General features: G+C 41.5%; 1 protein-coding gene across 1 annotated transcript in view; it reads right to left on the bottom strand.

Moving 5' to 3' along the window:
* Window positions 1-22,419, bottom strand: part of PRPF6 (pre-mRNA processing factor 6) — a gene marked incomplete at its 5' end in the record, with an annotated part of 23,550 nt that extends 1,131 nt beyond the window's left edge. The window contains 19 exons of the mRNA XM_009577588.1: window positions 53-179; window positions 2,226-2,340; window positions 4,419-4,510; window positions 5,003-5,136; window positions 6,015-6,191; window positions 7,383-7,502; window positions 8,487-8,625; window positions 9,771-9,892; window positions 10,733-10,855; window positions 12,494-12,712; window positions 13,375-13,493; window positions 16,420-16,582; window positions 16,788-16,944; window positions 17,676-17,770; window positions 18,467-18,622; window positions 19,487-19,663; window positions 20,600-20,678; window positions 21,325-21,443; window positions 22,251-22,419. Coding sequence (XP_009575883.1) covers window positions 53-179; window positions 2,226-2,340; window positions 4,419-4,510; window positions 5,003-5,136; window positions 6,015-6,191; window positions 7,383-7,502; window positions 8,487-8,625; window positions 9,771-9,892; window positions 10,733-10,855; window positions 12,494-12,712; window positions 13,375-13,493; window positions 16,420-16,582; window positions 16,788-16,944; window positions 17,676-17,770; window positions 18,467-18,622; window positions 19,487-19,663; window positions 20,600-20,678; window positions 21,325-21,443; window positions 22,251-22,419 — 2,602 coding nt within the window. The remainder of the gene's footprint in view (window positions 1-52; window positions 180-2,225; window positions 2,341-4,418; window positions 4,511-5,002; window positions 5,137-6,014; window positions 6,192-7,382; window positions 7,503-8,486; window positions 8,626-9,770; window positions 9,893-10,732; window positions 10,856-12,493; window positions 12,713-13,374; window positions 13,494-16,419; window positions 16,583-16,787; window positions 16,945-17,675; window positions 17,771-18,466; window positions 18,623-19,486; window positions 19,664-20,599; window positions 20,679-21,324; window positions 21,444-22,250) is intronic.
* Window positions 22,420-22,862: the final 443 nt, after the last annotated feature.

Raw genomic sequence — 22,862 nt, 5'->3', positions numbered from 1 at the left:
CCACGCATTCCTGCTGCCTTCCCCAGCTCCCTGTTCCCAGGCACATGCTCACCTCTGTGCCATGCTGGAGCTCAAATTTGTAAAAGAAAGCCCAGGCATCCCCCAGGTCAGAGTCTATCTTCACTGTTCGGTGGAACCATTCTCTGGCCTTGGTTATTTTACGCTCACTCCAGAACAGCCTGTTGAGAAAAGCAAAAGTGAGTCGACAAATAGCCTCTTTAGAGGAACGTGCCAATCCGCAAGCACTCCAACTTAAAGGCTCTACAGGTATTTCAATTCTTTGCTCTCCCAAGAAGGAAACAGCAGATTTTGAAGGCATCTGCTGACTGTCCTTCCCCTGGGAAGGGAAGAGGTACAAGAGGACCGAAAAGAACATCCACCGCTTCCTCTTCACTCTCCCCGTAGTGAAGCAGGTTAAGTTAACCCCAGGAAGAGACAGACACTCCTGAGAAGGGAAGTATTACTCTCTGAGCCAAATCTTTGCTAACAATTGCTTAATTTTGCTGTTCCAGATTTGGTGTAGAAAGAGACAGGATCATATGCCTACATCTATTTCCTCTCCTCTGATTTCTTAGTATTTCAAGTCAATTTTAGCATCTAACAATTAAATAACTTCTATAAGCTGAAATTGCATGCACGTTCCTGGAGCCATGGCTGTGTGCGGTCACACATTCACATCCACGAAGCACGCTCTAGTGGGGCAGACTTATCTTGTCAGCTTCACTTTACGAGGAAAGGCGAGCACGTAAGCTTCCGCGCTCAAATCCCAGCCTGGCACCCAGCCCAACCGCTGCCATTTCATAAAGGTACTCGTGAATTCTTAAATTTCTCTACAGCTGAGTCAATAGTGTCTTCGTTTCACTCCTTTGCATTAAGGAGTTCATTTGAGCTAGTAAGGTCTTTATCAAATCAGCCAGCCATCCCTCATAAAGAGCTTAGCCAGTCATAAAATTATACAGCTTATGTGATTGTTTTTAAGCCCTGTAATACTCTTGATTGTTCCGTGTTAAATAAACTGTGATTTAAAAGAGCACGAACAGCGATAGCAGAGGCTCAACACCTGCAGGTAGTGGCCATTTTCAGCAACACATTTAACAAAAGTTTTTCACAGATGTGTGACACTATGGTATTACTGTACCTACATGCAAGTCGTGATGGGAGGTGGAAGCTGTTTGTGTTGGGATTAGCTGCTAAACTGTCTGAGGTTGCACCAGAAGGGGCCTGGAAGCAGTTTCCATAAAGCAACAGTTAACATTTTTCTCACTTGCTGCTAAAGCTGAGCAAGTCAGCTGTCATTATCTGGCAGAACCCAGCGTTGCAGTCACTGGAGTGTATCCTACAGTTTTCTTTGGCTTATAAAAAAGAGTTGTGAAAGAATTGGGCAACTGTTAGGGCAAAATGCTTCCTGCATTAACCTCTTCTGGTATTCACAAAGGAAGAAAAGTAAGTTTGTTCCAATCACGACTGCTGTAGAGCCGTTCGCGCGTCAGATCAGAAAGGATACGGCGTGAATCAATTCTAATAGTGGTTTTTCATCACTGGAAGCCTCACAACTCAGTCTAGGAAGTCTAGGAAGACACGTCCTAGTAGATTATCTTCCCATTTCAGAGAAGCAAACTACAGTATGACTGGTAGTTTGCATTCCAGGAAAGGCCACAACTGAAGAAAACTGACATAGCAGAAATTCAGGAGGGGAGAAGACTACAATAGCACAGAACCTAGCTCAGGATTAAAAAAAAAATCTGACAGAATCTAGGATAGAGAGAAAAGATGAAGAACACACAGACAGCCACATAAAAATTGAAAAGTAAGCAGCAAAAATTGTCTGTATTTCCACAAATACTTAAAATATATCCTAAAAAACTTAATTAAGCCTAGTTCACCTGAAAGCACACTGAAATCCCTTCCAAGGGACACAAAAATAGCAATTTTCAGAGTGCCAATACCCAGCACTGGAAAAGGACTCTCTGTGAATGTATTGTTGTCTGTGCCGCAGTCCCAGACCTACCAGAACAGCTTGAGGGCAGGTTGACATCCCCTGCTTTGAATCAAGGGAGAGATTTGTACAGTTACTAGGAGACAGCTTGAGAGCTGTTACTTGCTTTGGGGCTTGTTAGAGCTGCTGCAGCCAGAATCACATGGTCGTGCTTGAGCGCAATGTTTCATCATGGATGCAGCCACACACAGAAACGGGTATTTTTACTACATCAAGCGCAGGAACTCACTTGGCCACAGCCAACAGGACATGTGGGTCATGTTCACACTTCTTGAGAGCATCCACACTCTTGGTCTTTCGTTGCGGTCGCGCTTCAAGGAAGATTGCTTCTGACCACAGGATTCCTTAATCAAGTCAAGTAGGAAGATTGTTTAGCGTTATTTCTGAGATTAACCCTCCCCATCTTGTCATCAGGCCAGTGCTCTCTAACACAAGCAGCACTACTGCACCACCCTGGTGGTTATCCATGCCCCAACCTCATCCCAGATCATTCTTTCTGCATTCAGTACTCTGAATTTTTAGCTACCACATGCACCGCACTGGACCTTCAGTTCTGAACGTCCCTGTACCATAACCCTGCTGCAGCTTCAGCGCTCCCTACGCTGGTGTGCACTAACCCAGAGCTCATGCCTTCAGATGAGACGTTGCAAGCAGTGGAACAGGGGAGGGCAAATCAGCATTTCAAAAGTGAAAGATATCCATTTGTCTGAATGGGAAACTGCAGTGGCAAAACAAGTCCCAGAAGGTGCAAAGTACATCATTTGGAAGCAGTTTCAAGAGTGCCAAAGAGCACCACAGTCTTATTGATGCTGGCTGTCCACACATATGATGAAGGACAGAGTAGGTCCAGGAAAGCCAGGTTTAATCCCTAGTTTCTTTCACTGCCAAAAGCAAGAAAGGAAATATGCTCAGAGGAGCATGAAATCTTCAGTTTCTCATGTCAGCCAACCATACCTGCTGATCACTTCAGAGCAAAGCCTGAAAGCTCGTGTCTGCCAGGACTCTATCAAAGTGCTCTCACTTCCCATAAACTGCACCACGGGAACATACACAAGCTTTGGTGACTGCACTGACAGACTGGAGCAGAACTCAACTCTTCTTGCTCTTTATGTATACAGTCAAGCCACATTTTTCAGGCCTCTATTTTCAGGCCTGCTGAGGACACAAACACCATTATATTTCAATTTTATTCTTTGTGCAGCCTGCCTATATCAGCCGGGAATCAATTCAGCAATCGATGGACGCAAGTCTCTGGTTTATATGACTGTAGGTGTCTACGAGCTAATTCCTGCAGGCTTTTATTCTGGTTTGTAGAGTTTTAAGATAGAGTTGGAAGCGATTTTATTTAAATAAAAACTGAGATCTTGCTGCCCATTTCCATAGCAACAGGCAGATTCTGTAAAAAAGCCTGTGGTGGCAAACACTCATTAAGCATTAGGTCATTCACAAAACAAAGTGGGACTTGGGTGGTATTGCTTTGTTGACCCACTCGCATGGTGAGCAGCTTGCAATGAGTTTATCATGTCATAAGTCACTTAATTCCCAATTATATTACTGGGACTTAAGCAGCCGCCAATTAAATACCTTTCAAAACCTAGCCTGAAGGCAAGCTAAAAAGGCTTGCCCTGCAGTAGACTACTACATTTTGTAGTTATGTGACATCTTCTCTCCAAAGATGTCAACATGTTTAAATAATTAAGTCTTCCCTCAATTCTGCCAAAAAATAGGGAAGCATTATGCACTTTCTCCTCCCATCCCAAGAGGCAAATGTTTCCTCTGCTGGTTAGAACAAATTGACTTACATTACATGACCTATTAGCCTTTTCTTAAATGAGTTAGAATAATCAAAACTCAGGACTAAACATTTATGGTACATGATCCCCTAATCATGACTGCGACCGAAATTTGCTGCCAGCACAAGTTAATAAGCACACAGTTAGTAGTGCAACCAGTGCACGCAAGCCAACAACGGGATTTCTTCTATAGCCAGCTGTACTCCAGTGAGACAGGGAAAAAAAACATTCTTTTTCCACTGAACTTCCTAACTACAAACACTCGAGAGTCTTTCTTCAATTTTAAACCTTGGCAGACTTCTACCAGCTTCAGAGGAAAGCCACCCATATCCAGGATGCTTTTCCCAGGAAACCTGGGAACAAACTGTGGACCACAGACCCAATAATATACTGGATACTGCAGCAAAATGGAATGAACACCAACCCGTGACCTCTCTGGTGCAAGACAGCACAAAGCAACTGGGATTATTCACAAAGATCCTCAATATTTCATTTGCAGAAGGATGACTGACACCTCTCCGAAACATAGTATTTTGAGACCTGACCAGAAAGGACATCTTGGAAAAATATGTGCCTTTATCAACTGGGCAAAGCAACCATGTTTAAGATAGAAATGAGATCCAGCTCACCTGAATTGGGGCATTCTTGCAATGCCTTGGCCATCAGAGTATTTGCAATATTCTTTAACCCAGCTCTGTACTCTAATCGCACAGACTCTAACCTGGTAAGGAAGAGACTCAGTGATGATATTTATGACAACATATTCACTATGCAGAAACAAACAGCAAGTCACATGAAGGTCACTGGAAATTGAAAACATCTGCCCATATTCTGAATACGTGTAGGTGACTGACATCCTCCCATTCCTCTTTGTCTAAAAATAAACATGACTTTTATTCTATAATGGCCTAGATCAAAAACAATCTGAAAAAAGGACTATAACAGAAATGAAAGATCCCTGGGTTTTCATGCTCTGTGTGCTACAACTATCAGTAAAGAAATAACGAGTCCTCAGCTCCTTAGAGTAGCTACATACTAGCCAGGATCTCCAAAGCATTTCTGGTATTCAGAAAAAGTTGTTAGTCCAGAAGAAACTCTAGGATGGGCATGGTCCTAAGTTCTAGGCTCAAATGGTTGAGAAGGCATAAAATAGCTGGCCTGAAGAATGCATTGGCTTTGTAGCCCAAATTCAGTTCATCTCCACACAACTCACCAGAGATCTGGATTCTTTGGATTCTTTAGACGAGACTTTTCCAAAATGGCTCTTGCTCTAGTCAACTGCCCAACTTTCTCCTCCAGCCTGGACAGCAAAAGCCACAGGGGTATGGAATGGGGGCACTTTTTCAACTATTTTAAAAAGGAAAAAAAAAAGTATGGTAATACATAGATTTTGGGGGGCGGGGGGTGGATCCTATAACCCCTATAGAAAAGAACTTCCCTCCCTACATCCTCCTGGAGAGTTTGGAACAAGAGAGACAAAGTTGATTACGTCGCTCAAATTTCTCCTAGTTAGCCTTACAGCACAGAACAGCACAGAAATCAAGTTTCTCCTATATCCAAAATAGTCGGGTACATCAACTATGACTGAGCTATCCCAACACCAAGAGAAAGAATACACCTCCCTTAATAATACATCTACAATTTGTGCTCCGTCTGGAAATGTAGGGCTCTTATACATAAACCAGAGCAACAGAGAGTGCAGGAAACAGACTGCCTTTGAAGCCCGGGAAGTCATTGGGATATCGACACTGGCAGAAACCTGCTTCCACATTACTTTCATGGCTGACTTTCATGAGTTTCAGAAGCATTCATACCCAAGGACACCGATTACCATTTAAGAGGCACGAGTGCTCTGTAGGCCACCTCCTTTTACTGTGTGTATCTAAGGGCTCGTTAAGAGGCTTTTCTTTTAAGAGTTCTGCTTTTAGTCTTTACAGGTCTTAGAGAATTATTGTGCAATTCCTACCAGTGAGGAGTCAAGCACACAGCAAACTCTCTCAAGCAAGAAAGTGAATTTTGCATGTGGATACTGGGTAAGAGAAATTCTTGCTGCTTATTTCAAGGTCCTAATTTTTTTTGGTTTGTTATTGTTTTAACCAATGACAGAGAGAACAGAAATCATCTCTTTGGTTAGTCTGGGACAGAGCCCTCTCCATTTTGATTCAAAGACAGATATCTCTCCACACCAGAAGCACAAAGCAAACTTGCAATAACATACATCTTACCCCTTGATTATAAGCCTCACGTGCTTTCTCTACCAGCTCCTTTTGTTCTTCAATTTGTCCCTTCATCATCCACAGTTTGGGGAAGTCCTCATAGTGCTTCAGGGCTTCCTCACAAAGCTCCTGGGCTGCAGCAATGTTCCCAAGCACCCACTCTAACTTGACAGACTTCATGAAGACCTGAGAAGGAACCAGAGCTGTTTATCACTTACAGCCATTGAAAAACCATTACTCCGCCAATGCAGTGGGTTCCCACTTTCATACGTTCATTAGAATGTTATTGACTAGCTACAGTTTAAAGTAAAAAAAATAAATACCAGGGTTAAATAATAGTGGGAACAGATAACAATAAGAAAGGTAAATGCAAATATTAAAGGAATTGGAACAGCATGATCAATCTATATCTCACCTATTGGCATAAAGTTGACATTTGTATATTTGTACAAAGAGCATAGCTGTAAGAGCACAAGCAATTAACAAATTTGAGCCTGCTCGATCAACACAATCTGATCTCCTTAGATCCAAGCTACCAGGACTATTCTTACTTATGGCTTCACGTTGCAACTGTTATCCTGCTAATTACAAACTGCTATATATACTTTTCTGCCCCCAAATGCCTTTTTTTTAGCTACGCATGGAAGTTACAGCTGTGAGAAATACATTATAGACCGAAGGCTGTTACAGTACTCTTTGATTCCCATCCTCCACATTCCCAAACCCCCCCCCACTATGACTTCGCAAGAGAGGCATCAAGTCTGAGACCAGAGCTGCAGCCCCAGCTGCCAGCTGGAGAGAAGCTCCCTGACTAACAAAAGAGGAAAAGGACAGCAGGGTCTAGGATGAAGCACAAATTTGGGGGCGGTGGGAGGCAGGGGGGAAACCAAACTCATTTTTCTTTTACTTGAACAAGTTAAAATGATTCTGTACGAACAGCTGAAAATCGACAAAATTTATCATACCAGAGGTAACTTTAAACAACAAACTCGACCAGAGCTGTCTTTAGCACAACAAGCATAAATGAGTCCTCTGTGAAAGTATTTTCTCTCTCTTTTTTCCAAGACATGCTTTTATGCAACATGAACATTATACAAACAGCTGTAAACTGGGAATTTCCTGACTTTTGCCATTTGTGTAAAAAAAACTGAAACCCTTCACTTGATCCTAGGCTTTTTTTCCCATCATGCCGTGATTTTGTGTCGCAATTCGCTGCAGAAGCGCTGCAGCAAAGCTGCCACATGCCTGCAAAAGGCAATGGCAGGGAGCCATCTGGTCAATCACTAAGGCCGCAGAATTGAAGGAACTCCTCCTTCCGCCTCAACTCCCCCGTGGCCGAGAGAGGTCTCGGCCTCTCCACCCTTCACACATCCTTACCCTTGCCGTGGGGGCACTGCTGCGAGCTTTTGCCAGCAGCCTCCTTGCTCTTTCATATTCATTGTTTTCTGACTCGAGCTTCACGGCAGCCAGCCAGATCTCCTCGCTGTTGGGGTTGGCCTGCAAGAACATAAAATGACAGACAAATGCATACAGTGAATCAACAGCAGATTTAATCCTTCGTTTGATCCAGATTAAAATTGAAATCAGAGCTTTGTCAATCCACACTAGGATTTTTTTCAGTTCAAGCTCCTCCCAATCTTCTTTGACCTTTGAAGTTTATAGAAATTCTCCAAAACAGATGCGCAACACAAAGATATATGCCAGTTTAGAAGTTGGATGCTTCTCAATTGTTGAAAAGCATTAATGCTTGATCTTCTGAACTTCCAGTTTAAATACCAAAAAGATCATAGGGTCTGCCACGAGACCCTCATTTTATTATCTCTGAGCAAAAAAACCAAAGCTTGAATTCCCCACTGAGGTCTGTGAACACTCCTCCAATAAAAGTCATTTCAGTGGCAACCATGTCAGAGAGTCTTCAGGATGGTAACAAAAAGCACCAAGAACAAATTTAGGAAGTAAGTATCTTTTACCTTCCATCTCAGGACCTGTCATTTGGTTTTGCTATCACTTAGCTTTTAAGCCTCCTTCCCAGTGTTAGAACTGTATCGCCCTGCCCATCTTTCTTTCAGCATCCAGCAGTCAATTCCCTTCATTTTGCTGTGGATTAATGGATTTGGTCCAAGCCAAAATAATGCAGTAACCTCATTAATTAGGGCAGACCACTACCCTTTTTACTGAGGAGACAGATGACCCAACACAAGGGGATTCTGATCCATGACTGGGGTTGGTGGGAGCCATAGTAGTAAAATTAATGGTTTGTGAACTCAGAACCTGGTGTGGTACTACTAAAAGAGTAGGAATACGCTCTTGCTTCCAGCTTGCGGCTATTTTACAGGAGAACATTTTGCCACATAAAACAAAGAACAGCGGAAGCCCCCATCATTTTGGAAGGCAGCAGAAATCAGGTGTTGACAGAAAAAGCCTACTCTGTATTCTTTACCAGTCATACTTAACACCACCACACAAGTCTAACATACCCACCTGGAAAGCCAGGGCCAAAATGCTTCTGGCTGCTGGCACATCTCCTGCCAGCCACTTCGATTTGGCTCCCATGAGCCAGAGCACTTCGGCTTTGGGACAGTGAGCAACAGCTCTCTGCAAAAGAGCCTCCAAGGATTCTCTGAGACAAGAAAGAGCAAGTTACAATCACTCAAAATACTGCCAAAGGCGAGCTCTCACACACCATTTCCACTATCACTCCATGTTATAAATATTGTTGCAAAGTCCAACGTTGTAAACCTTGATAAGTTGTTTCATAACAAGGAAAGGGTGGGGTCTTTTTTCACAAGGGTTCTGAAATCAGCACTCCACAAACGGCTCATTGTTCAGACACCTTTGTTTGATAGTCTCTGCGGAAAGACCCTGCACACAAACAGCTCATTTGTCTTGGAAAGCGCCATTCTTCTTAACAAACCTCAGTAGAAACTGAGACCGGAAGTTCTTCAGAATTATTAGATGAAGCTGGCTTGATCTTACTGATTTTTTTTGTTTTCTCCTCTGGAAAATATACTTTTCAGGTAGAACAAAGGGCTTAAAAGCCAGCCACCACTGGGAAACATGGGAGAACAACATCAAAAGCAAGACATACTTGTTCCAAAAAAAAAAAAAGCTTGAATGAGGCAGAACTCAGCATCTGCAGTCACTTCCACACTATAGCCTTGTTGGCTTTAATAAGGGTGATTCCACGTGTGTTAGTGGTCTACTGCATAGATTGTTTGCTTTATTTTAAACTTTGGGCAGAAAGTTTCAGATGTGCAAAGCTTTATGAATAAACTTCAAAATAAGAGGCCTGAACTGCGACAGTATAACACCAATCTTAGAGAATGTGATACACATGCACAGTATGTTTAATCAGAAAATGCCAGAGATGCTTGGACGACTTCAGCGATGAAGTAGTTTATCTATGAAAATTAAATTAAACACATGCTGTATTTCTAGGTGATTTGTATTCCAAATTTTTTCTAGAAATGCCTTCTCAAAGATGACTGTCCCTACCTTGCCTATTCATAGCTATTTTTACCAAGTAATCCCTATTGCAAAAGAACTTTTTATGACTTCATAAAAACCAAAGAAGTTCTGACCACAACCATAACAAAGAAGGTCAGACCTGCAAAAAACAATGTCAGTGAGCTTCCACCAGCTGAACTAACTCTGCACGTGCAACACAACACTCCAGGGCTCATCTTGTAGCTTTTCTTCCTCCCCAATCTACCAGCCTGTAACAAGGATGAACCCCTCCACCCAAGGATTATGCAGCGCACATACCTCGTTCCGTGGTTCTTTTCAAAGTACGCTGCTCGCAGCCACACACTCTTCTTGCTCGGGAAAACTTGCAAGGCGTAAGCATAAATTGCTCGGGCACACTCCAGAGCATTATGAGCAACACACTAAGGAAAAACAGATCAGAACTAAGTCAGTTTAGGGCTGCACTGAAATCAAGTGCAAGAAGGAATGACACATGCATAATTCAACACAGAACTCAATAACTCAGAGTAATACATGAATTGGGGCATTATATATAACAGAATAGTTACTATCAGCTTTTAAAAAGGAAGTGGGGAGGAAATTTTCAAGCGTCCTTCTATCAAAGCACAAGTATCACTGGCCTTTCGGCAGGACTGACGGACACAGGCCAGCTTGAAAAATTAGCAAGGCATTATAAACACTCTCGTGTTTGCACTTCATTTGGTTTTTACAGGCAAAACTATAAGCACCACAGCATATGCCCCCCTACTGCTGTAAGCCAAATTCAAGGCCAGTGAAGTGGACATTTCTCACGCTGAAATATAATTTATTTTTTAGTGCATGTTCAAACTACTCCCCTAAAGCAAAGAAAGCCTGGTAAAACTTTTACCTACTCCCCTGTCCAGTCTTACATTAACTCTTGAGCTACAATGTTTACGCCTTGAAACTCAACTTCCAGTTCCTTTAACCAGACCCTCAATCTCCGTTGATGTCACACACACAAAAAAAAAATCCACACCAAAGCCAGCAAACAATCTATCACAATAACAACTTTTTGCTTAGTAAAAACTCAAATCTGAAAAAAGCTCTATAATACAATAACCTCCTGAGAAGCAGACTGGCTAAATGCAGGCAGGTGTTGTGGTAATCACATCCACTTTCACTGATTAAAGAAATGTCCTTTCCGAGGATCCAGTTCAATTTCCCCCAATTAAAATAAAAAAACAAAATAAAACAAAAACCAGCACCACAGCTGGACATACACTGTCTGCGTCTTCCATCCAGGTATGTTTCCGATCTTCTTCCTCAATCCCAATCCCAATCACAGCTCGCATGATTGCCTGGCATGTGGCCACACTTCCAGCTTTATCACATTCCTCAGCATCCTAGAAACAAGAGTAGAGCTGTGCTCATTTTCACAAATCAGCACAAGAAGTTAGATTCTGCAACAGCAACTCCTCATGTGCAAACACAGAAACATTGTGGGTCACTGCCACATTAAAAATATCTTATTACTCAAACATATCTTGAGACTAACTGGTGAGCCTACACCCACGAAGAAGGTGCTATAGATGTATACAGAATCAATCAGAAGTTGGTTAAGAAACAGAGCATGTCAACTGCATCCACTGAAAAGGAGTAAGTGTGACAATGCATGACCTTTCCAGCCTGAAAAGTCTCCTCTTACAGCTCCACTGACCTGCCCTGGGCTGGGCCAAGCAGGGACCCGGCCAATAAAAAACTGAAAGAATTTGAGAAGGAAGAATTGTAACAAAGCTACTGACCTTCTTAGCTTTGGGTTGATTCCTAAGTCTCAATAAGGGCTAAGCAATAACTGAATTTAAATGAATACACCCTCAATCGGTGTTAAGTTAAAGGTGCAAAGGCTCTCTCACCAGAGCATATATGGAAAAGTAGAGTTTTCTGACACACAAAGCTTTCGGAAAGCCAAGCGTGTCTTGCTTAAACTTGTTAAAAAGGCCTCTGATCAGATAACAGAAATGGAACAGTTCTAGTACTGAAAAGGAACTCGAGAACACAATGATGCAGAGGCTGTGGTGTTGTTTTTTCAAACAGAAGTTGAAATTAACCTTTAATTGTTTTACTGCTGTAAAGAAAGTTTTAATTCTTTTAGATGTTAACAAGGATATCCACTTAATATTAAATACTTTGTTCATTATCAATACTATTAAGCAGTGTGCCAAGAACATTTTGCTGCCTTGACCCACTGTAAGTGATTTTAGTAGTAAACTGGTTTAAAGACTTACGCTTAAACAAAGCACAGTACATATTCAGGAGGAAAGGGGTTCTTTTAACCTGAACATCAAGGCATTTAGATGGCAATAGTTTTTATAGTGCCTTACTAACTCAAGATACTCAAGCACCACAGCTTTTGAATGTGACCAAATACCAGAAACCCCTACAACTTCTTCTACTTTTTCAGTACAGAATATCAAAAATACGATGACCTGGGATGAATCTCCACAGAGGTTGCGTTTTGTACACATCACTGTACAACACAGTTCCACATGTCAGCTGTGACTACTTTACACAGCCTCAGGACTACAAGCCAATAAAGGACTAACAGAATATTTCCTGCCTGCTGCATATACAATATTTGTACTTACTTCTTACACCACTATCTGACAAAGACTTCTTTGGCAAACAGATACCTTTTAAGCCAGAAGAGGCATATGCAAAAAATACATAAATCCTTCAGTGGAGGCTTAAAGCTTCTGTCCTACTTAAGGCAGCACCCGCTTCAACTTGAAGCTGGTTTCTTCCAAGACAGAAGTAAACCAGACACTACTCAGCTCAACACACGCAATGTTACCCCAGTGTATCACCTAACTATGGCCCTGGCTCTCCTCAGCTTTTTAGTCTCACCTCTTGTATCTTCATGGGGATCTCCACTGATAAGCCTAGTGCACAATTACTCTATCCTACAGCATCTTACACCAATAGCCTTCAAAACAGAACTTGGGAGAGTTCATCTGGGTCTCTAACCAAGACCAAGCAAATACCTGTATCCATTGCTCTCTGTTGATTTCCACACCGTTAGCCCTAAGAGATGTGATGGCTCTGTCAATGATTTTCTCCACCATCTGGGTGTTTCCATTGGCTTCCTCCAATTTGGCAGCAGTAATCCAGATGTGACGATCCGTTGGAATATTCTCACGGGCTTTGTTAAGGACTTTACGAGCATTCTCATACGTCTCCAGCCTTGCCAGCGCAAGCCACAGCTGCGGAGCAACAAAAGATGTATTTTAGATTAGAACAAGGAGATGACAACGCCGCTGTACAGCAGTGTCGGCCCAAAGAGATAAGCAGCTTTACGCTGTTTGCTACTGCTTGGCAATTGTCCTCAAGTAGTATAAGCAGGCTGCAGAATACCAGTGGAGAAATAGTAGAAACAGAGTCTACTACTGTCCTTAAAGCTCAATCCTAATCATCTCAAGATACCATCTCCGTTTGCTGGACTGCTGCACTCGTATTTTCTGTTCACATCACCTTTCAAACAGCTGAATATAACAGTCTGGTTCAGCGTTTCAGAAACGAGCAACTTTGGTTTAGATTCCCAGGTCTATATGTATGCTTGTTTTCACAATTGTCGAGGCACTAAAGATGAACGCGAACATGGCTAATTGGGTACAGCAGGCACAGCAGTACGCTGGCATGACTAACGTAACAATTACACAGGAAAATGAGGCATATAATGACCACCAGACAATTAATTCTGGAGAAAAAAGCACAGTCCACTACTCATCACATCCTTCTCATTGTGGCATAAAGTGCGTGGTAGAAAACTCACACTGCACTCACGCTAGCTTTTGTTTTCAAAGTTCTACTGCCATCCTAAAGGGGTGTGTTGGGGATTGCTTTATTTTACTTTTTTTAAACTTACTTCAACACTAGTCGGACAGCACTCCACAGCCCGACTCAGCATGATCCTGGCATCCTCAGGTTCTTCTAACTCCACAGCTGCTTTCCACAAACGCACCGAATTTGGAACATGCTCAAGGGCTAGAGAGGCAAAACAATTATGTCAATCATGACAAAATAGTTTACCAAAGAGAACTGTATTTTTTAAAGATGACATATTAAAGGCTTTGTCCTATTACAGATGAAACTTCCTGAGAGAGAGAAGGGAGGGAACTGTACTTATATTAGCTTTTGCTTCAACAATGAGAACTTAAAATCAGAAAATAAAAAACTTACTTAATAATTTTAATTGGAAACAGGTTTTGGAGAGCCAAGGGCTTTTTCCCCTGTACAAGCTGTAATTGCATCCTCTTCAGTAAAACACCTAGCTGAACAAAGCCTCCAGTCTCAGCAAATGAGCATATGTAGGATCTTCAAAATTGGGTAGCCTAATCATGCTGGGTCTCCCTTTATAAAAAAGAAGCATCTTCAATACTAACTAATAACACAACCTTGTTCCTTAGATGTTGAAACTGTCCCTTCACAATTTAGTTTTCCTGTAGACATCTCCTGACAGCTTAATGGATCCCAATTTACCATCCCAAAAAGTTATTGGCCCGCTATGCAAAAATAGAACAGGAGGATGCATAAAAGCTTAAAGCTATCACTGACACTAACACCCTCAGCCACTGAATCCAAAGTGTTCTTTCAGCAACCCAATATGGGCTCCAACTAATTAAGAGTCTTTGAGGCTTCCTTAATCTTGTCCAAGAGTTAGCTACTGCTGATAGAAACTGCATTCTCTGCAGACTGTCCTACACGTGCTGTCTGAAACATTAAAGTCTAAACAACAACTTTTCTCAGTCTGCCTCTTCATAACCTTGTATCTTAAAGTGACATTAAAAAACTAAAGGGGGGTTTTTTTTAGCCTTTTGTCACTACATCTTACTCCATGTATCACTAGTATTAGCTGCATTGCAGTAGTAGTTTCATTGCTTCCATGGTTATCATACACAAACGTGCTATAGTAACAGAGGACTGAGCACATCCTTCTTCAACAAAGCAAGCATTATTGCAGGACCACAGAAACGGGTGGGAAGAGGCATCTAAACCTACTCTGAAACTAGCTAGGCTTCTAGGCAAGGCTGTTCCTTTAAACATTCCGGCAAAGGCAGAGGCACACTGCTGAGCCTCAACTTCAGAGCACACCCCAGCTCTACAGAAATACACAGAGCATTTACAAGTAGTGTGCACTGAGGATTCGGACGTTAACCATTTCTCCTCGAGTCTGCAGCAGCAGGAGATTTTTCTGAAGAATTTAAGTGAATAATATCCGCCTGCAAGAGCTGAAAGCATCACTCAGCGGGACAGAACATGTTTTCATAGATAGAGCATTCGATTTTTACACCTCAAGATGCATTTTAAACACTCAGCTTGCTGGCTCTCCAGTCAGAGAGGGGCTTTAAAAACTCCAGAGGTTCTGCTGGGTGGTAGGAATGCACAGAGCCAACAAACGAGAGAAACACATTACGCAAGATCGCATTTCAGTGACATTACCTGGCAGTCAGTCTTTTTTATTTTAGGAGAAATAAACTGCCACTTATTTTAAGGCTGTATACACAAACAGCTCCAAGCATCACATTACTGATGTTCCCTAGGTAGCAGAGGAGCACTGTGAAGCTGTTAACAGGCAAAAACTGGAAACAGAATCATAAATCATGTTCCATTCCACTAACAGCTTTGTATCAGAGATTAAGTGCGTGGTTCCAAAAACTGAAGCAAGATGTTTTTCTCTTCGCAAGTACAACGCTTAAAGCAAAACTCAGTACTCAATGCGTAAGTCACTGCTTTCACACAAGATGCTCTCCTACCCAAGCTAGACTCAGAAATCTATTTCTGCTCACGTAAAAGTGTTTTTCTGTTCAGTGTCTATTATTGTTCTTGAGAAGGACACAGAAGCGACACTTCACAGCACGTGGCACTGCTTAGCCAATGAAAATAAAAAAAGCTACTGAATAGCTAATATCCATTCAGATATGGTTCTTACAACTTCAAGTCCAGGAAACTTTAAGTGCCTTTCGTCCATGTGCAGTAAGAGGTCATTTCAGACATGTGCAATTTTACACGCAATAGTAAGAGGTAGGAGGCAATTTACTTCCTTTGAAGCCAAGCCATTCAATACTGTAGACTGCTTCACAATGATTTAGTAAATGTATTAAATCCAGACCCTTTTCCCTGTCTAGATTAAAGTCAGGAGATATAATTGATACAATCCAATAGTCATGAAGGATCTAATCTCTGCTGATACAGGCACAATAACTTAAAGTTATCAAAGAATTAATACTACGAACCTGCGAGGAAGACCTGGGTTCAGGACAACACAACAAACTACTGTTAAAGAGATCATTGTTTGGAAAAAACTAATTCCACAAAAGAGGAAAACCTCCACATGCAATACACAGAAGATGTAAGGTTCTAGGTAAGCACCACAGAGAAAAGCTGTTTGTCAAGAACACAGAACTTGCAAAGCAAAGCCCAAGGCCCACAAGGCTCAACGATACAAGAACCCCAAGGCCTCGAAAGCTACTCCTCCAGGAATCACTGTGGTCTCTAACAGGTTACAAACAAGTTGGAACTCAAACACAAAGTCCAGTATCTTTTCCAAAATGTATCACAAGGTGACAGTTAAAACACCCTTTTCTCTTTAGAGCATCATTTTTTAATTGCTTTCATCTACCTATCTAACTTGGATCAAGTTGGAAGTGCTTTTGGTAAGTGAAATGTCATTTTGCAATTGCTCAGTAACAGCAGCTTCCCGCTGCAAGATATTTTACAAATACTTTAACAACTCTACTCTTGGAATCAACAGCAGCAAGTCCCACCATTAAGGCACACATTATTAACTGTATTTTCACCAAGGATGCAAAAAAAAGCACTTAAACTTATGGACACATCTTGAACAACTTACAATGCAATACAAACAGAGGGAGACTCAGACTTTGTTCCCTGACCCTGAAGAAGCTCTCACCTTTCCTAAGGACGCGTTTCTTTGCACGGATATCTGTCTCCAGCTCTGCTGCTCTTATATAGATTCGGACAGACTGTGGAAGGTGGCGGACAGCTTGGGCCACAACAGCCTTGGCTGTATCCCCAGGCTGAAGCCGAGCAGCTTCCAACCAAACATCTTCACTCTGTCAGGAAAAAGAAACAATCTCCCTTTACATCAAAACAAGAATTTAAAATTAGAGCTAACTATGTGTTCTTTTAATACTGCAGATAGTGAAGCTGTATCAGATATAGCCTGATACAAGCTTAACAGAGAGGTGATGCTGCTCGTAACCACAACCTTTCCTTACTGTCCTGCAAGGATCAGCTGGGAAGCAAAGCAATTCTGACCTTGGGGCACATCTCCGTTCCTTTCATGATGAGGTTTCGAGCAACTTGGAGTTTGCCAGTGACCTCCTCCAGTCGGGCTGATGCTATCCAGGCTGGTGGATGATGAGGATTGGTCTCTCGTACAGATTTCAGGAGCAAACGGGCTTTCTTGATATCACTAAAGGAGGAGGAAAGACAGGCAGGAAAATTTTCAGCACACTAGCAAACAATTCTTCCGTGTCAGTAAGTGCTTTACAGTCAGTTCTTCACAGCCACACACAGCCGCACAGTAACTGTGACCTCAGATGTTTCCATACTGGTGACACAAATTACATACTACCAAAACAAGCTTACAAATATACACTAACACAGTGAGATCACAGTGAAAACCGGTTAAGTATTTAAGTAAGATTTTAAGAATTACAGCTGGGTATTTGCAGTTGGAAGCTGATAAGCACAAGCATTGATTTAAGTCAAGTATTAGCATCAACATTTGCACATATCACTTTGACTTAAATGGCAATTCTTTATGAAACAGGTGTCAAACTTCAGGTTAAAGAGGTTTTCAGAGGTCATCAATCAAGCCTAAATTAGCAGTACACAGGTACAATTAAACAGGTTATTTCCTGGCTGGCAGGCAGCCACACACTGCCATCACTCTGGCATGTTAGTCCAGGGATAGAATAAAAACAATCCCCACAATTGATGCATCCAGGTCAGATGCTAAATACATCAGTTGAAAGACTCTACCAGATCTCACGTTAAAAGAATTAATCCTCAAAAACTCACCTAACATCTTTTACAAATTAAATGCTAGCTGAAAGCCACGGGCTCAGACAGATTTCTATTTATATGCAGGATCACAGCCATTACTAAGAGGATAAATCAGTTAATCCTTCTTAAACTTACTTGATATCTCCTCCATGTGTGGGAATCATCGAATTCAAGTCTGTCAAATATCCTTTCGGGTCCACTACAGTCTGGCCACTCACAGAGTCCGACACCTGGGAGAGTCAAGTCAGCGCTACTGAAATGACCATTCATAGCCCCACAGTCTGCCTGCACACACTAAAGACTGGAAAAGACACTGCAGCTATACAAGAAAACTAGACATTCATCTGTTACCAAAACCAAGGAAAGAGAAAAACACAAAGCCTTGCTTATTAGCTTTTTTCCACTTCTAAAATACACAACTTTAACGTTAAAAATTTAATACCACTGAAAATCCAGAAAACAAGCCGCTTGGCTTTCAGTCACCAAAAGGTCTTACAGCCCTGCCAGCTAAAGCCCATCTCTTTAGTTTAAACCAGATTTAGATGGGAAAATCAATGAAAAAGAACAGAAGTCAACAACAATTTAAGAGTAGTATTTTTCAGCATTTTGTCCTGCATCCCCACACAGGTTAGAAGATACGCTTCCCTTGATATAACTACCAGTGCTGTTTCCCTGAAGTCCACCTCTGGTGTAACAGGGCAATCTGTTCTCCCATAATGACCAAGACTTCCAGGGGCAAACTGTCATTTCTCAGAAAATTCTATTAGTGTAGAGGGCATGAGATTTGGGGAGGAGGAGTACAAAATTACATCACAGCTGAGCTGTTTCTTCTAACACCCAAGAGAATTAACGACCAGGTCTTAAACAGCAACATAACACCAACCCCGCATATACCTGTGACAGATCCTGCCTTCCAACATCCTCACCTGGCTTAGCCTCATATCCATCAAAGTGTTCCTGGCTTGGCCAATCTTCCTCATATCCAATTCACCTGTCCCAGGTGTCATTAAGCCTGGTGTCATTCCTCCTGGGTATGGAGTATTCAAGCCCCCTGGATACGGAGTATTCAATCCACCAAATTGCTAAAAACAAGAGTGAGAGAAATACATTCCTAAAATCTCTTCTGAGATTTCAGAAATAATTCAGGCTGTTAGCTGATCTTCTCTTCTCCACTGGTTACAGGACAGAGATGCCAAAACCCCATAGGTACTTCTGAAACAGTGGCTTCCCTGAATCACAAAACATTTCTTATACAGGTTTTGCAAATCTGTAGGTAATTACTCAAGTTTAGTCAAATCAGTGAAATAAGTACAAGAAAGTGAAAAATCCGAGCACAAGCATATAAACCTAGCATATTTAAACCAGAATATCGACAAAGAAGTCCCATGGACATCTGGTGCCAGTTCAGGACCAGTCAGCTTCTCCTGTAACTGTACGACCATAGTAGCCTGCGGCCACGTAGCAACAAGCTAAATTACATAATTTTCAATTGACTGTAAGGCAAATAATTTTTAACGCAATTGCTCCAGGATTGAGCAAACCATTAGGTGAAACTGAACTTCATTTTCTGTTCAAATATTATTATAATATTGCAAAATATTATTATAACAGAAGCGGATGTTGGTTATGCTCAGCAAAACTCATAATCACCATTCTACAGCCAGGGAAAAGGAAAAGAAACACTTTCTTCCATTTTCAACACAAGAACCAATCTTTCCCCGTCTATCCTTGAGTATGTACTGAAAGGCAATGGGTATGTACTGAAAGACTCCAGCAAGCACAGGAATTTAACATCCAGCAATTCCTTTGACAGACTCACAAACTACACCAAGTGTTTTGGTCAAGTATCTTTTTTTCTAAATCCCATTAATGAATGCACAGTCTAACCTTCGTCTCTAATTATAAAGTACAGATCACACCTTCATCAGGTTTGCTTTCATACTCACAGTTTGGCGTGGGTCCACAGAAGTGTGATTCTCCCCTGACTGTAAATGCTTTGCAAAGAAGCTATCGGGTACAGGCGTCAGCTTCTCATAACGAGGATTCCTCTGACGCTTGTTCCTGGCATCACCAACTTCTGGAATACTCAGCCACTCTTCTTCTGTGACCTCTGCTAGCTTCCGCTATTCAAACAGGAGTTGTCATCATTATTTGCTGTAGAAATTTGTTCTTTTTAACTGCTCTAATGCCTTAATAGATTTTTTTTCTTGAAAGAATTAAAGATCAATTAAACACTTAAAGGTCAAAGGTCATGTGTTTTTCTAATCCAATGTACAAAAGAATTAGACGCATTTAATTAGAATTTGGTTTTAGCCCAGACTGAGCTTCCAAATCAATTTTGTTATTAAATTCAGTGCTACTAATATTCAGATTAATCTCAGTGCCTGCAGCATTGAGTGGTTTATTACTAATCATTAAACAATAGCTTAAACAATACCTTTTATTTAAAAGAAGATTTAGAGTCAGGAGATCCTGCTCAACTACTATTCCAATGCCAACAAGTTACCAGTCCCTCAAAGACAGAAGTGTAGCACCTTCTCAAGAACTGAAGTCACAATAAAGCACAAAACCAAAGCCTAGTATCAAAATTTGCATGAATTTCACTACCTGTATCCACAAGAAAAGCGCTCAACAGGCAGAATCACTGTGTTCTCCCATTCCCTACAAAGTAGCTTATGAACACCCACTTCCATCAACTGAGGGCAACTCCGAATGCCGCTGTCAGTAGAGACAATACTGCTTTATCACTAACTGCAGATTCCATCACCACTTTGATTTAAATCAGCACTACCAATTATACTGTCTGTAACTGTAACTGCAACTGACTGAAAAATTATACTGCAGCACTTGAGTTTCAAAGCAAGAAGATCTTCCGCACCACCAGCTGCCAGCTTCGTATTCGTTTACTTATTTTTCCAACAGAAAGTAATTCTAATCTGGAGAATAACCAAGTACTTATTTGCTAACACACAAAATCTGAGCAAAGAAATGCAGAACATACATCCACCTCTCACATGTCATAAAGATAAAAGTCACATTTCAGACATTTTCTTCCTTACTTTCAAGTCTGAGAACTGCTGCTGAATTTTGGGTCGTTCCATACGGTATTTTTCTATTTCCTCTTTTTCTCGTTGTTCCCTTAGGAAAAAGAGTACTGAGGTTATGCTCAAAGTAACTCTCAGCAAGTCTTTAAACAAAGTGTTGATATTACAGAAAAACGTGTTTGATCAGAGCTAAGGCATAAAAAAAAGCATTTTTTCCAAGCTTAGATTATCAACATTTGAGAGACGTCTCATCAAATAAGACAGTATTATACTGTAAAAATAGACCAACTCCAACCAAGTGAACTTCAGCCTTTAACATCCTCTTACCTGTAGACCAGGTGGTGAGTTTAACGAGTTAAGTAACACTCGCCAGTTTACAAGACACCTGCATTACATGACTTTTCTAACAATTTCCAGTGTGCTGTGCAGTATGTGATGTGTCAAAACCAGTCACTCAGCATCTCCCCCCATCATCTTAATGAACTACAGTGAACCTTAATTAACTACAGCGAAGCAATTCAACCACATCAATTCTCAGAGCAAAATACCCATCATCCTTAAAACTTGAAGCCACAGGGTCAAAGTTTTTATTTCAAACAAATAAAAACCGTGTACGCTTCTGAAAACGTACCCAGTAGACAAGGACAAAATCTGAACTGGAAAATGGAAGAGGTAGAGGAAAACTCTAAAACACAAACTAACAGGAAAACACTCCACGCCAGTGTTGTAATTTATCCTACCTTCTTTCTTTTCTGCGTTCATCCATCCTCTTATCCAAAGCTGCATAAATAGCATCTGCTTCCTCATCATCTTTTTCATAGGGACCGCTTGAGAACAGGCTCCCGGCATACCCATTGAACTAAGAATTTGGAGAGAGAGACACAGAAAAAAAGAGGGGAAAAAAAGAAAAGAAAAGCAGTATCCTCAGTTTAAAGCTCCTGTTATGTTCCTGCTATAGTCAACAGTCACCCAGAACAAAGAAAATGCATGAGCAGGCTATTTCTAACAACATTGCATCAGACTAACACATCCCTAAATAAAAGCAGCTTTCTTCTATCACCCCTAGTGTTTATTCCCCCACACCATTTCAAAAGCAAAACTGCTTCAAAATTGCTTCTCTTTCAAAATTGCTTCTATTAAGCAATAAATGAGATCCCAGTATAGAAAGGCCATTTTCTTCCATTAGCCACTTTTTTTTTAAAACTACTGAAAGCAAACAGAAAGAGTAACACAACATTTAACTAACCAAAGTGGGATTTAAACACAAGAGACTACACAGGCCACATAAAGACAAATATATGTCAAAGCACAAGAGCTTAGATTTCATTTGTGCAGGAGAATACAAAATACATCCCCTGAAGTACTTAAACTAATATTTTATTTATGGATCTTCTCCCAAAACTCTCAGGGCTCTGTATAGATAATTAAACCACAATACGTGGACCAACGCCACAACAAAAATCTGCAAGCACTATGCCATTATGTATAATTAGGTCTCAATTAAAAAAAAAAAAAAGAAAAAAAGGAAGTACTGCTAGCGAACTACAGGAAATTCTGGCCTTGAAACATCAGCTAATACAGGGTTTCATAGCAAGAGAGCTGGGAGCCAAGGGGCTCCTCTTCCACTTGGGGAAAAACATCTCCAGGATGATGAAAATCTCATCACCTCATCATAATTGGTGTCATTCAAATCTTCATCATCATCATCAGCCGTCTGATTCTTTTTCATTTGATCCCCAACAGTTCTCTTCCCCGGCGGAGCATGACGATCATCCACGGGGTCATTGGCATCACGTGCAGGGCCAATATCGGAGCGGGTGGTGAAACCTGTGGCTCTGTGTTGATAAACCAGTAGCAGCTATTTAGCACACTGCAACCCCCCTGTTTGTTACACAGGCTGCCTCGTCAAAGTTATTACTTATAACAGACAATAAAAATACCATTCTTTTGCAAGAATGGCATCAGTCAGTCCCCATCCCTACCGTTCATAAACCCTGGGGGGAAAAACTGTCCTCTTACAGAGAGAACTTTATCTAAAGACACTGCAATCACCCGGCTCACCGCTCTACCGTTCATCTTGTACCAAGTCATGCTTTCTCTTCTAAACTGTGTCTCTTGGTTAAAGAAGCTGATCCCGCAGGCTGTGAGGCACTACGGGGTGGGGGCCCAGGCGCAGGAATGGGGCGACTGGGGCTCGTCAGAAACCCCACATTCAACCGGACTGTATTCCCAGGGCACAGTCGATAGAATCACCCCAGCGTAAGGGCACGAACAAATC

Source organism: Fulmarus glacialis, unplaced genomic scaffold, assembly GCF_000690835.1.
Source record: "Fulmarus glacialis isolate BGI_N327 unplaced genomic scaffold, ASM69083v1 scaffold26715, whole genome shotgun sequence".
NCBI lineage: Eukaryota > Metazoa > Chordata > Aves > Procellariiformes > Procellariidae > Fulmarus > Fulmarus glacialis.
This window is presented reverse-complemented; position numbering and strand designations above follow the sequence as displayed.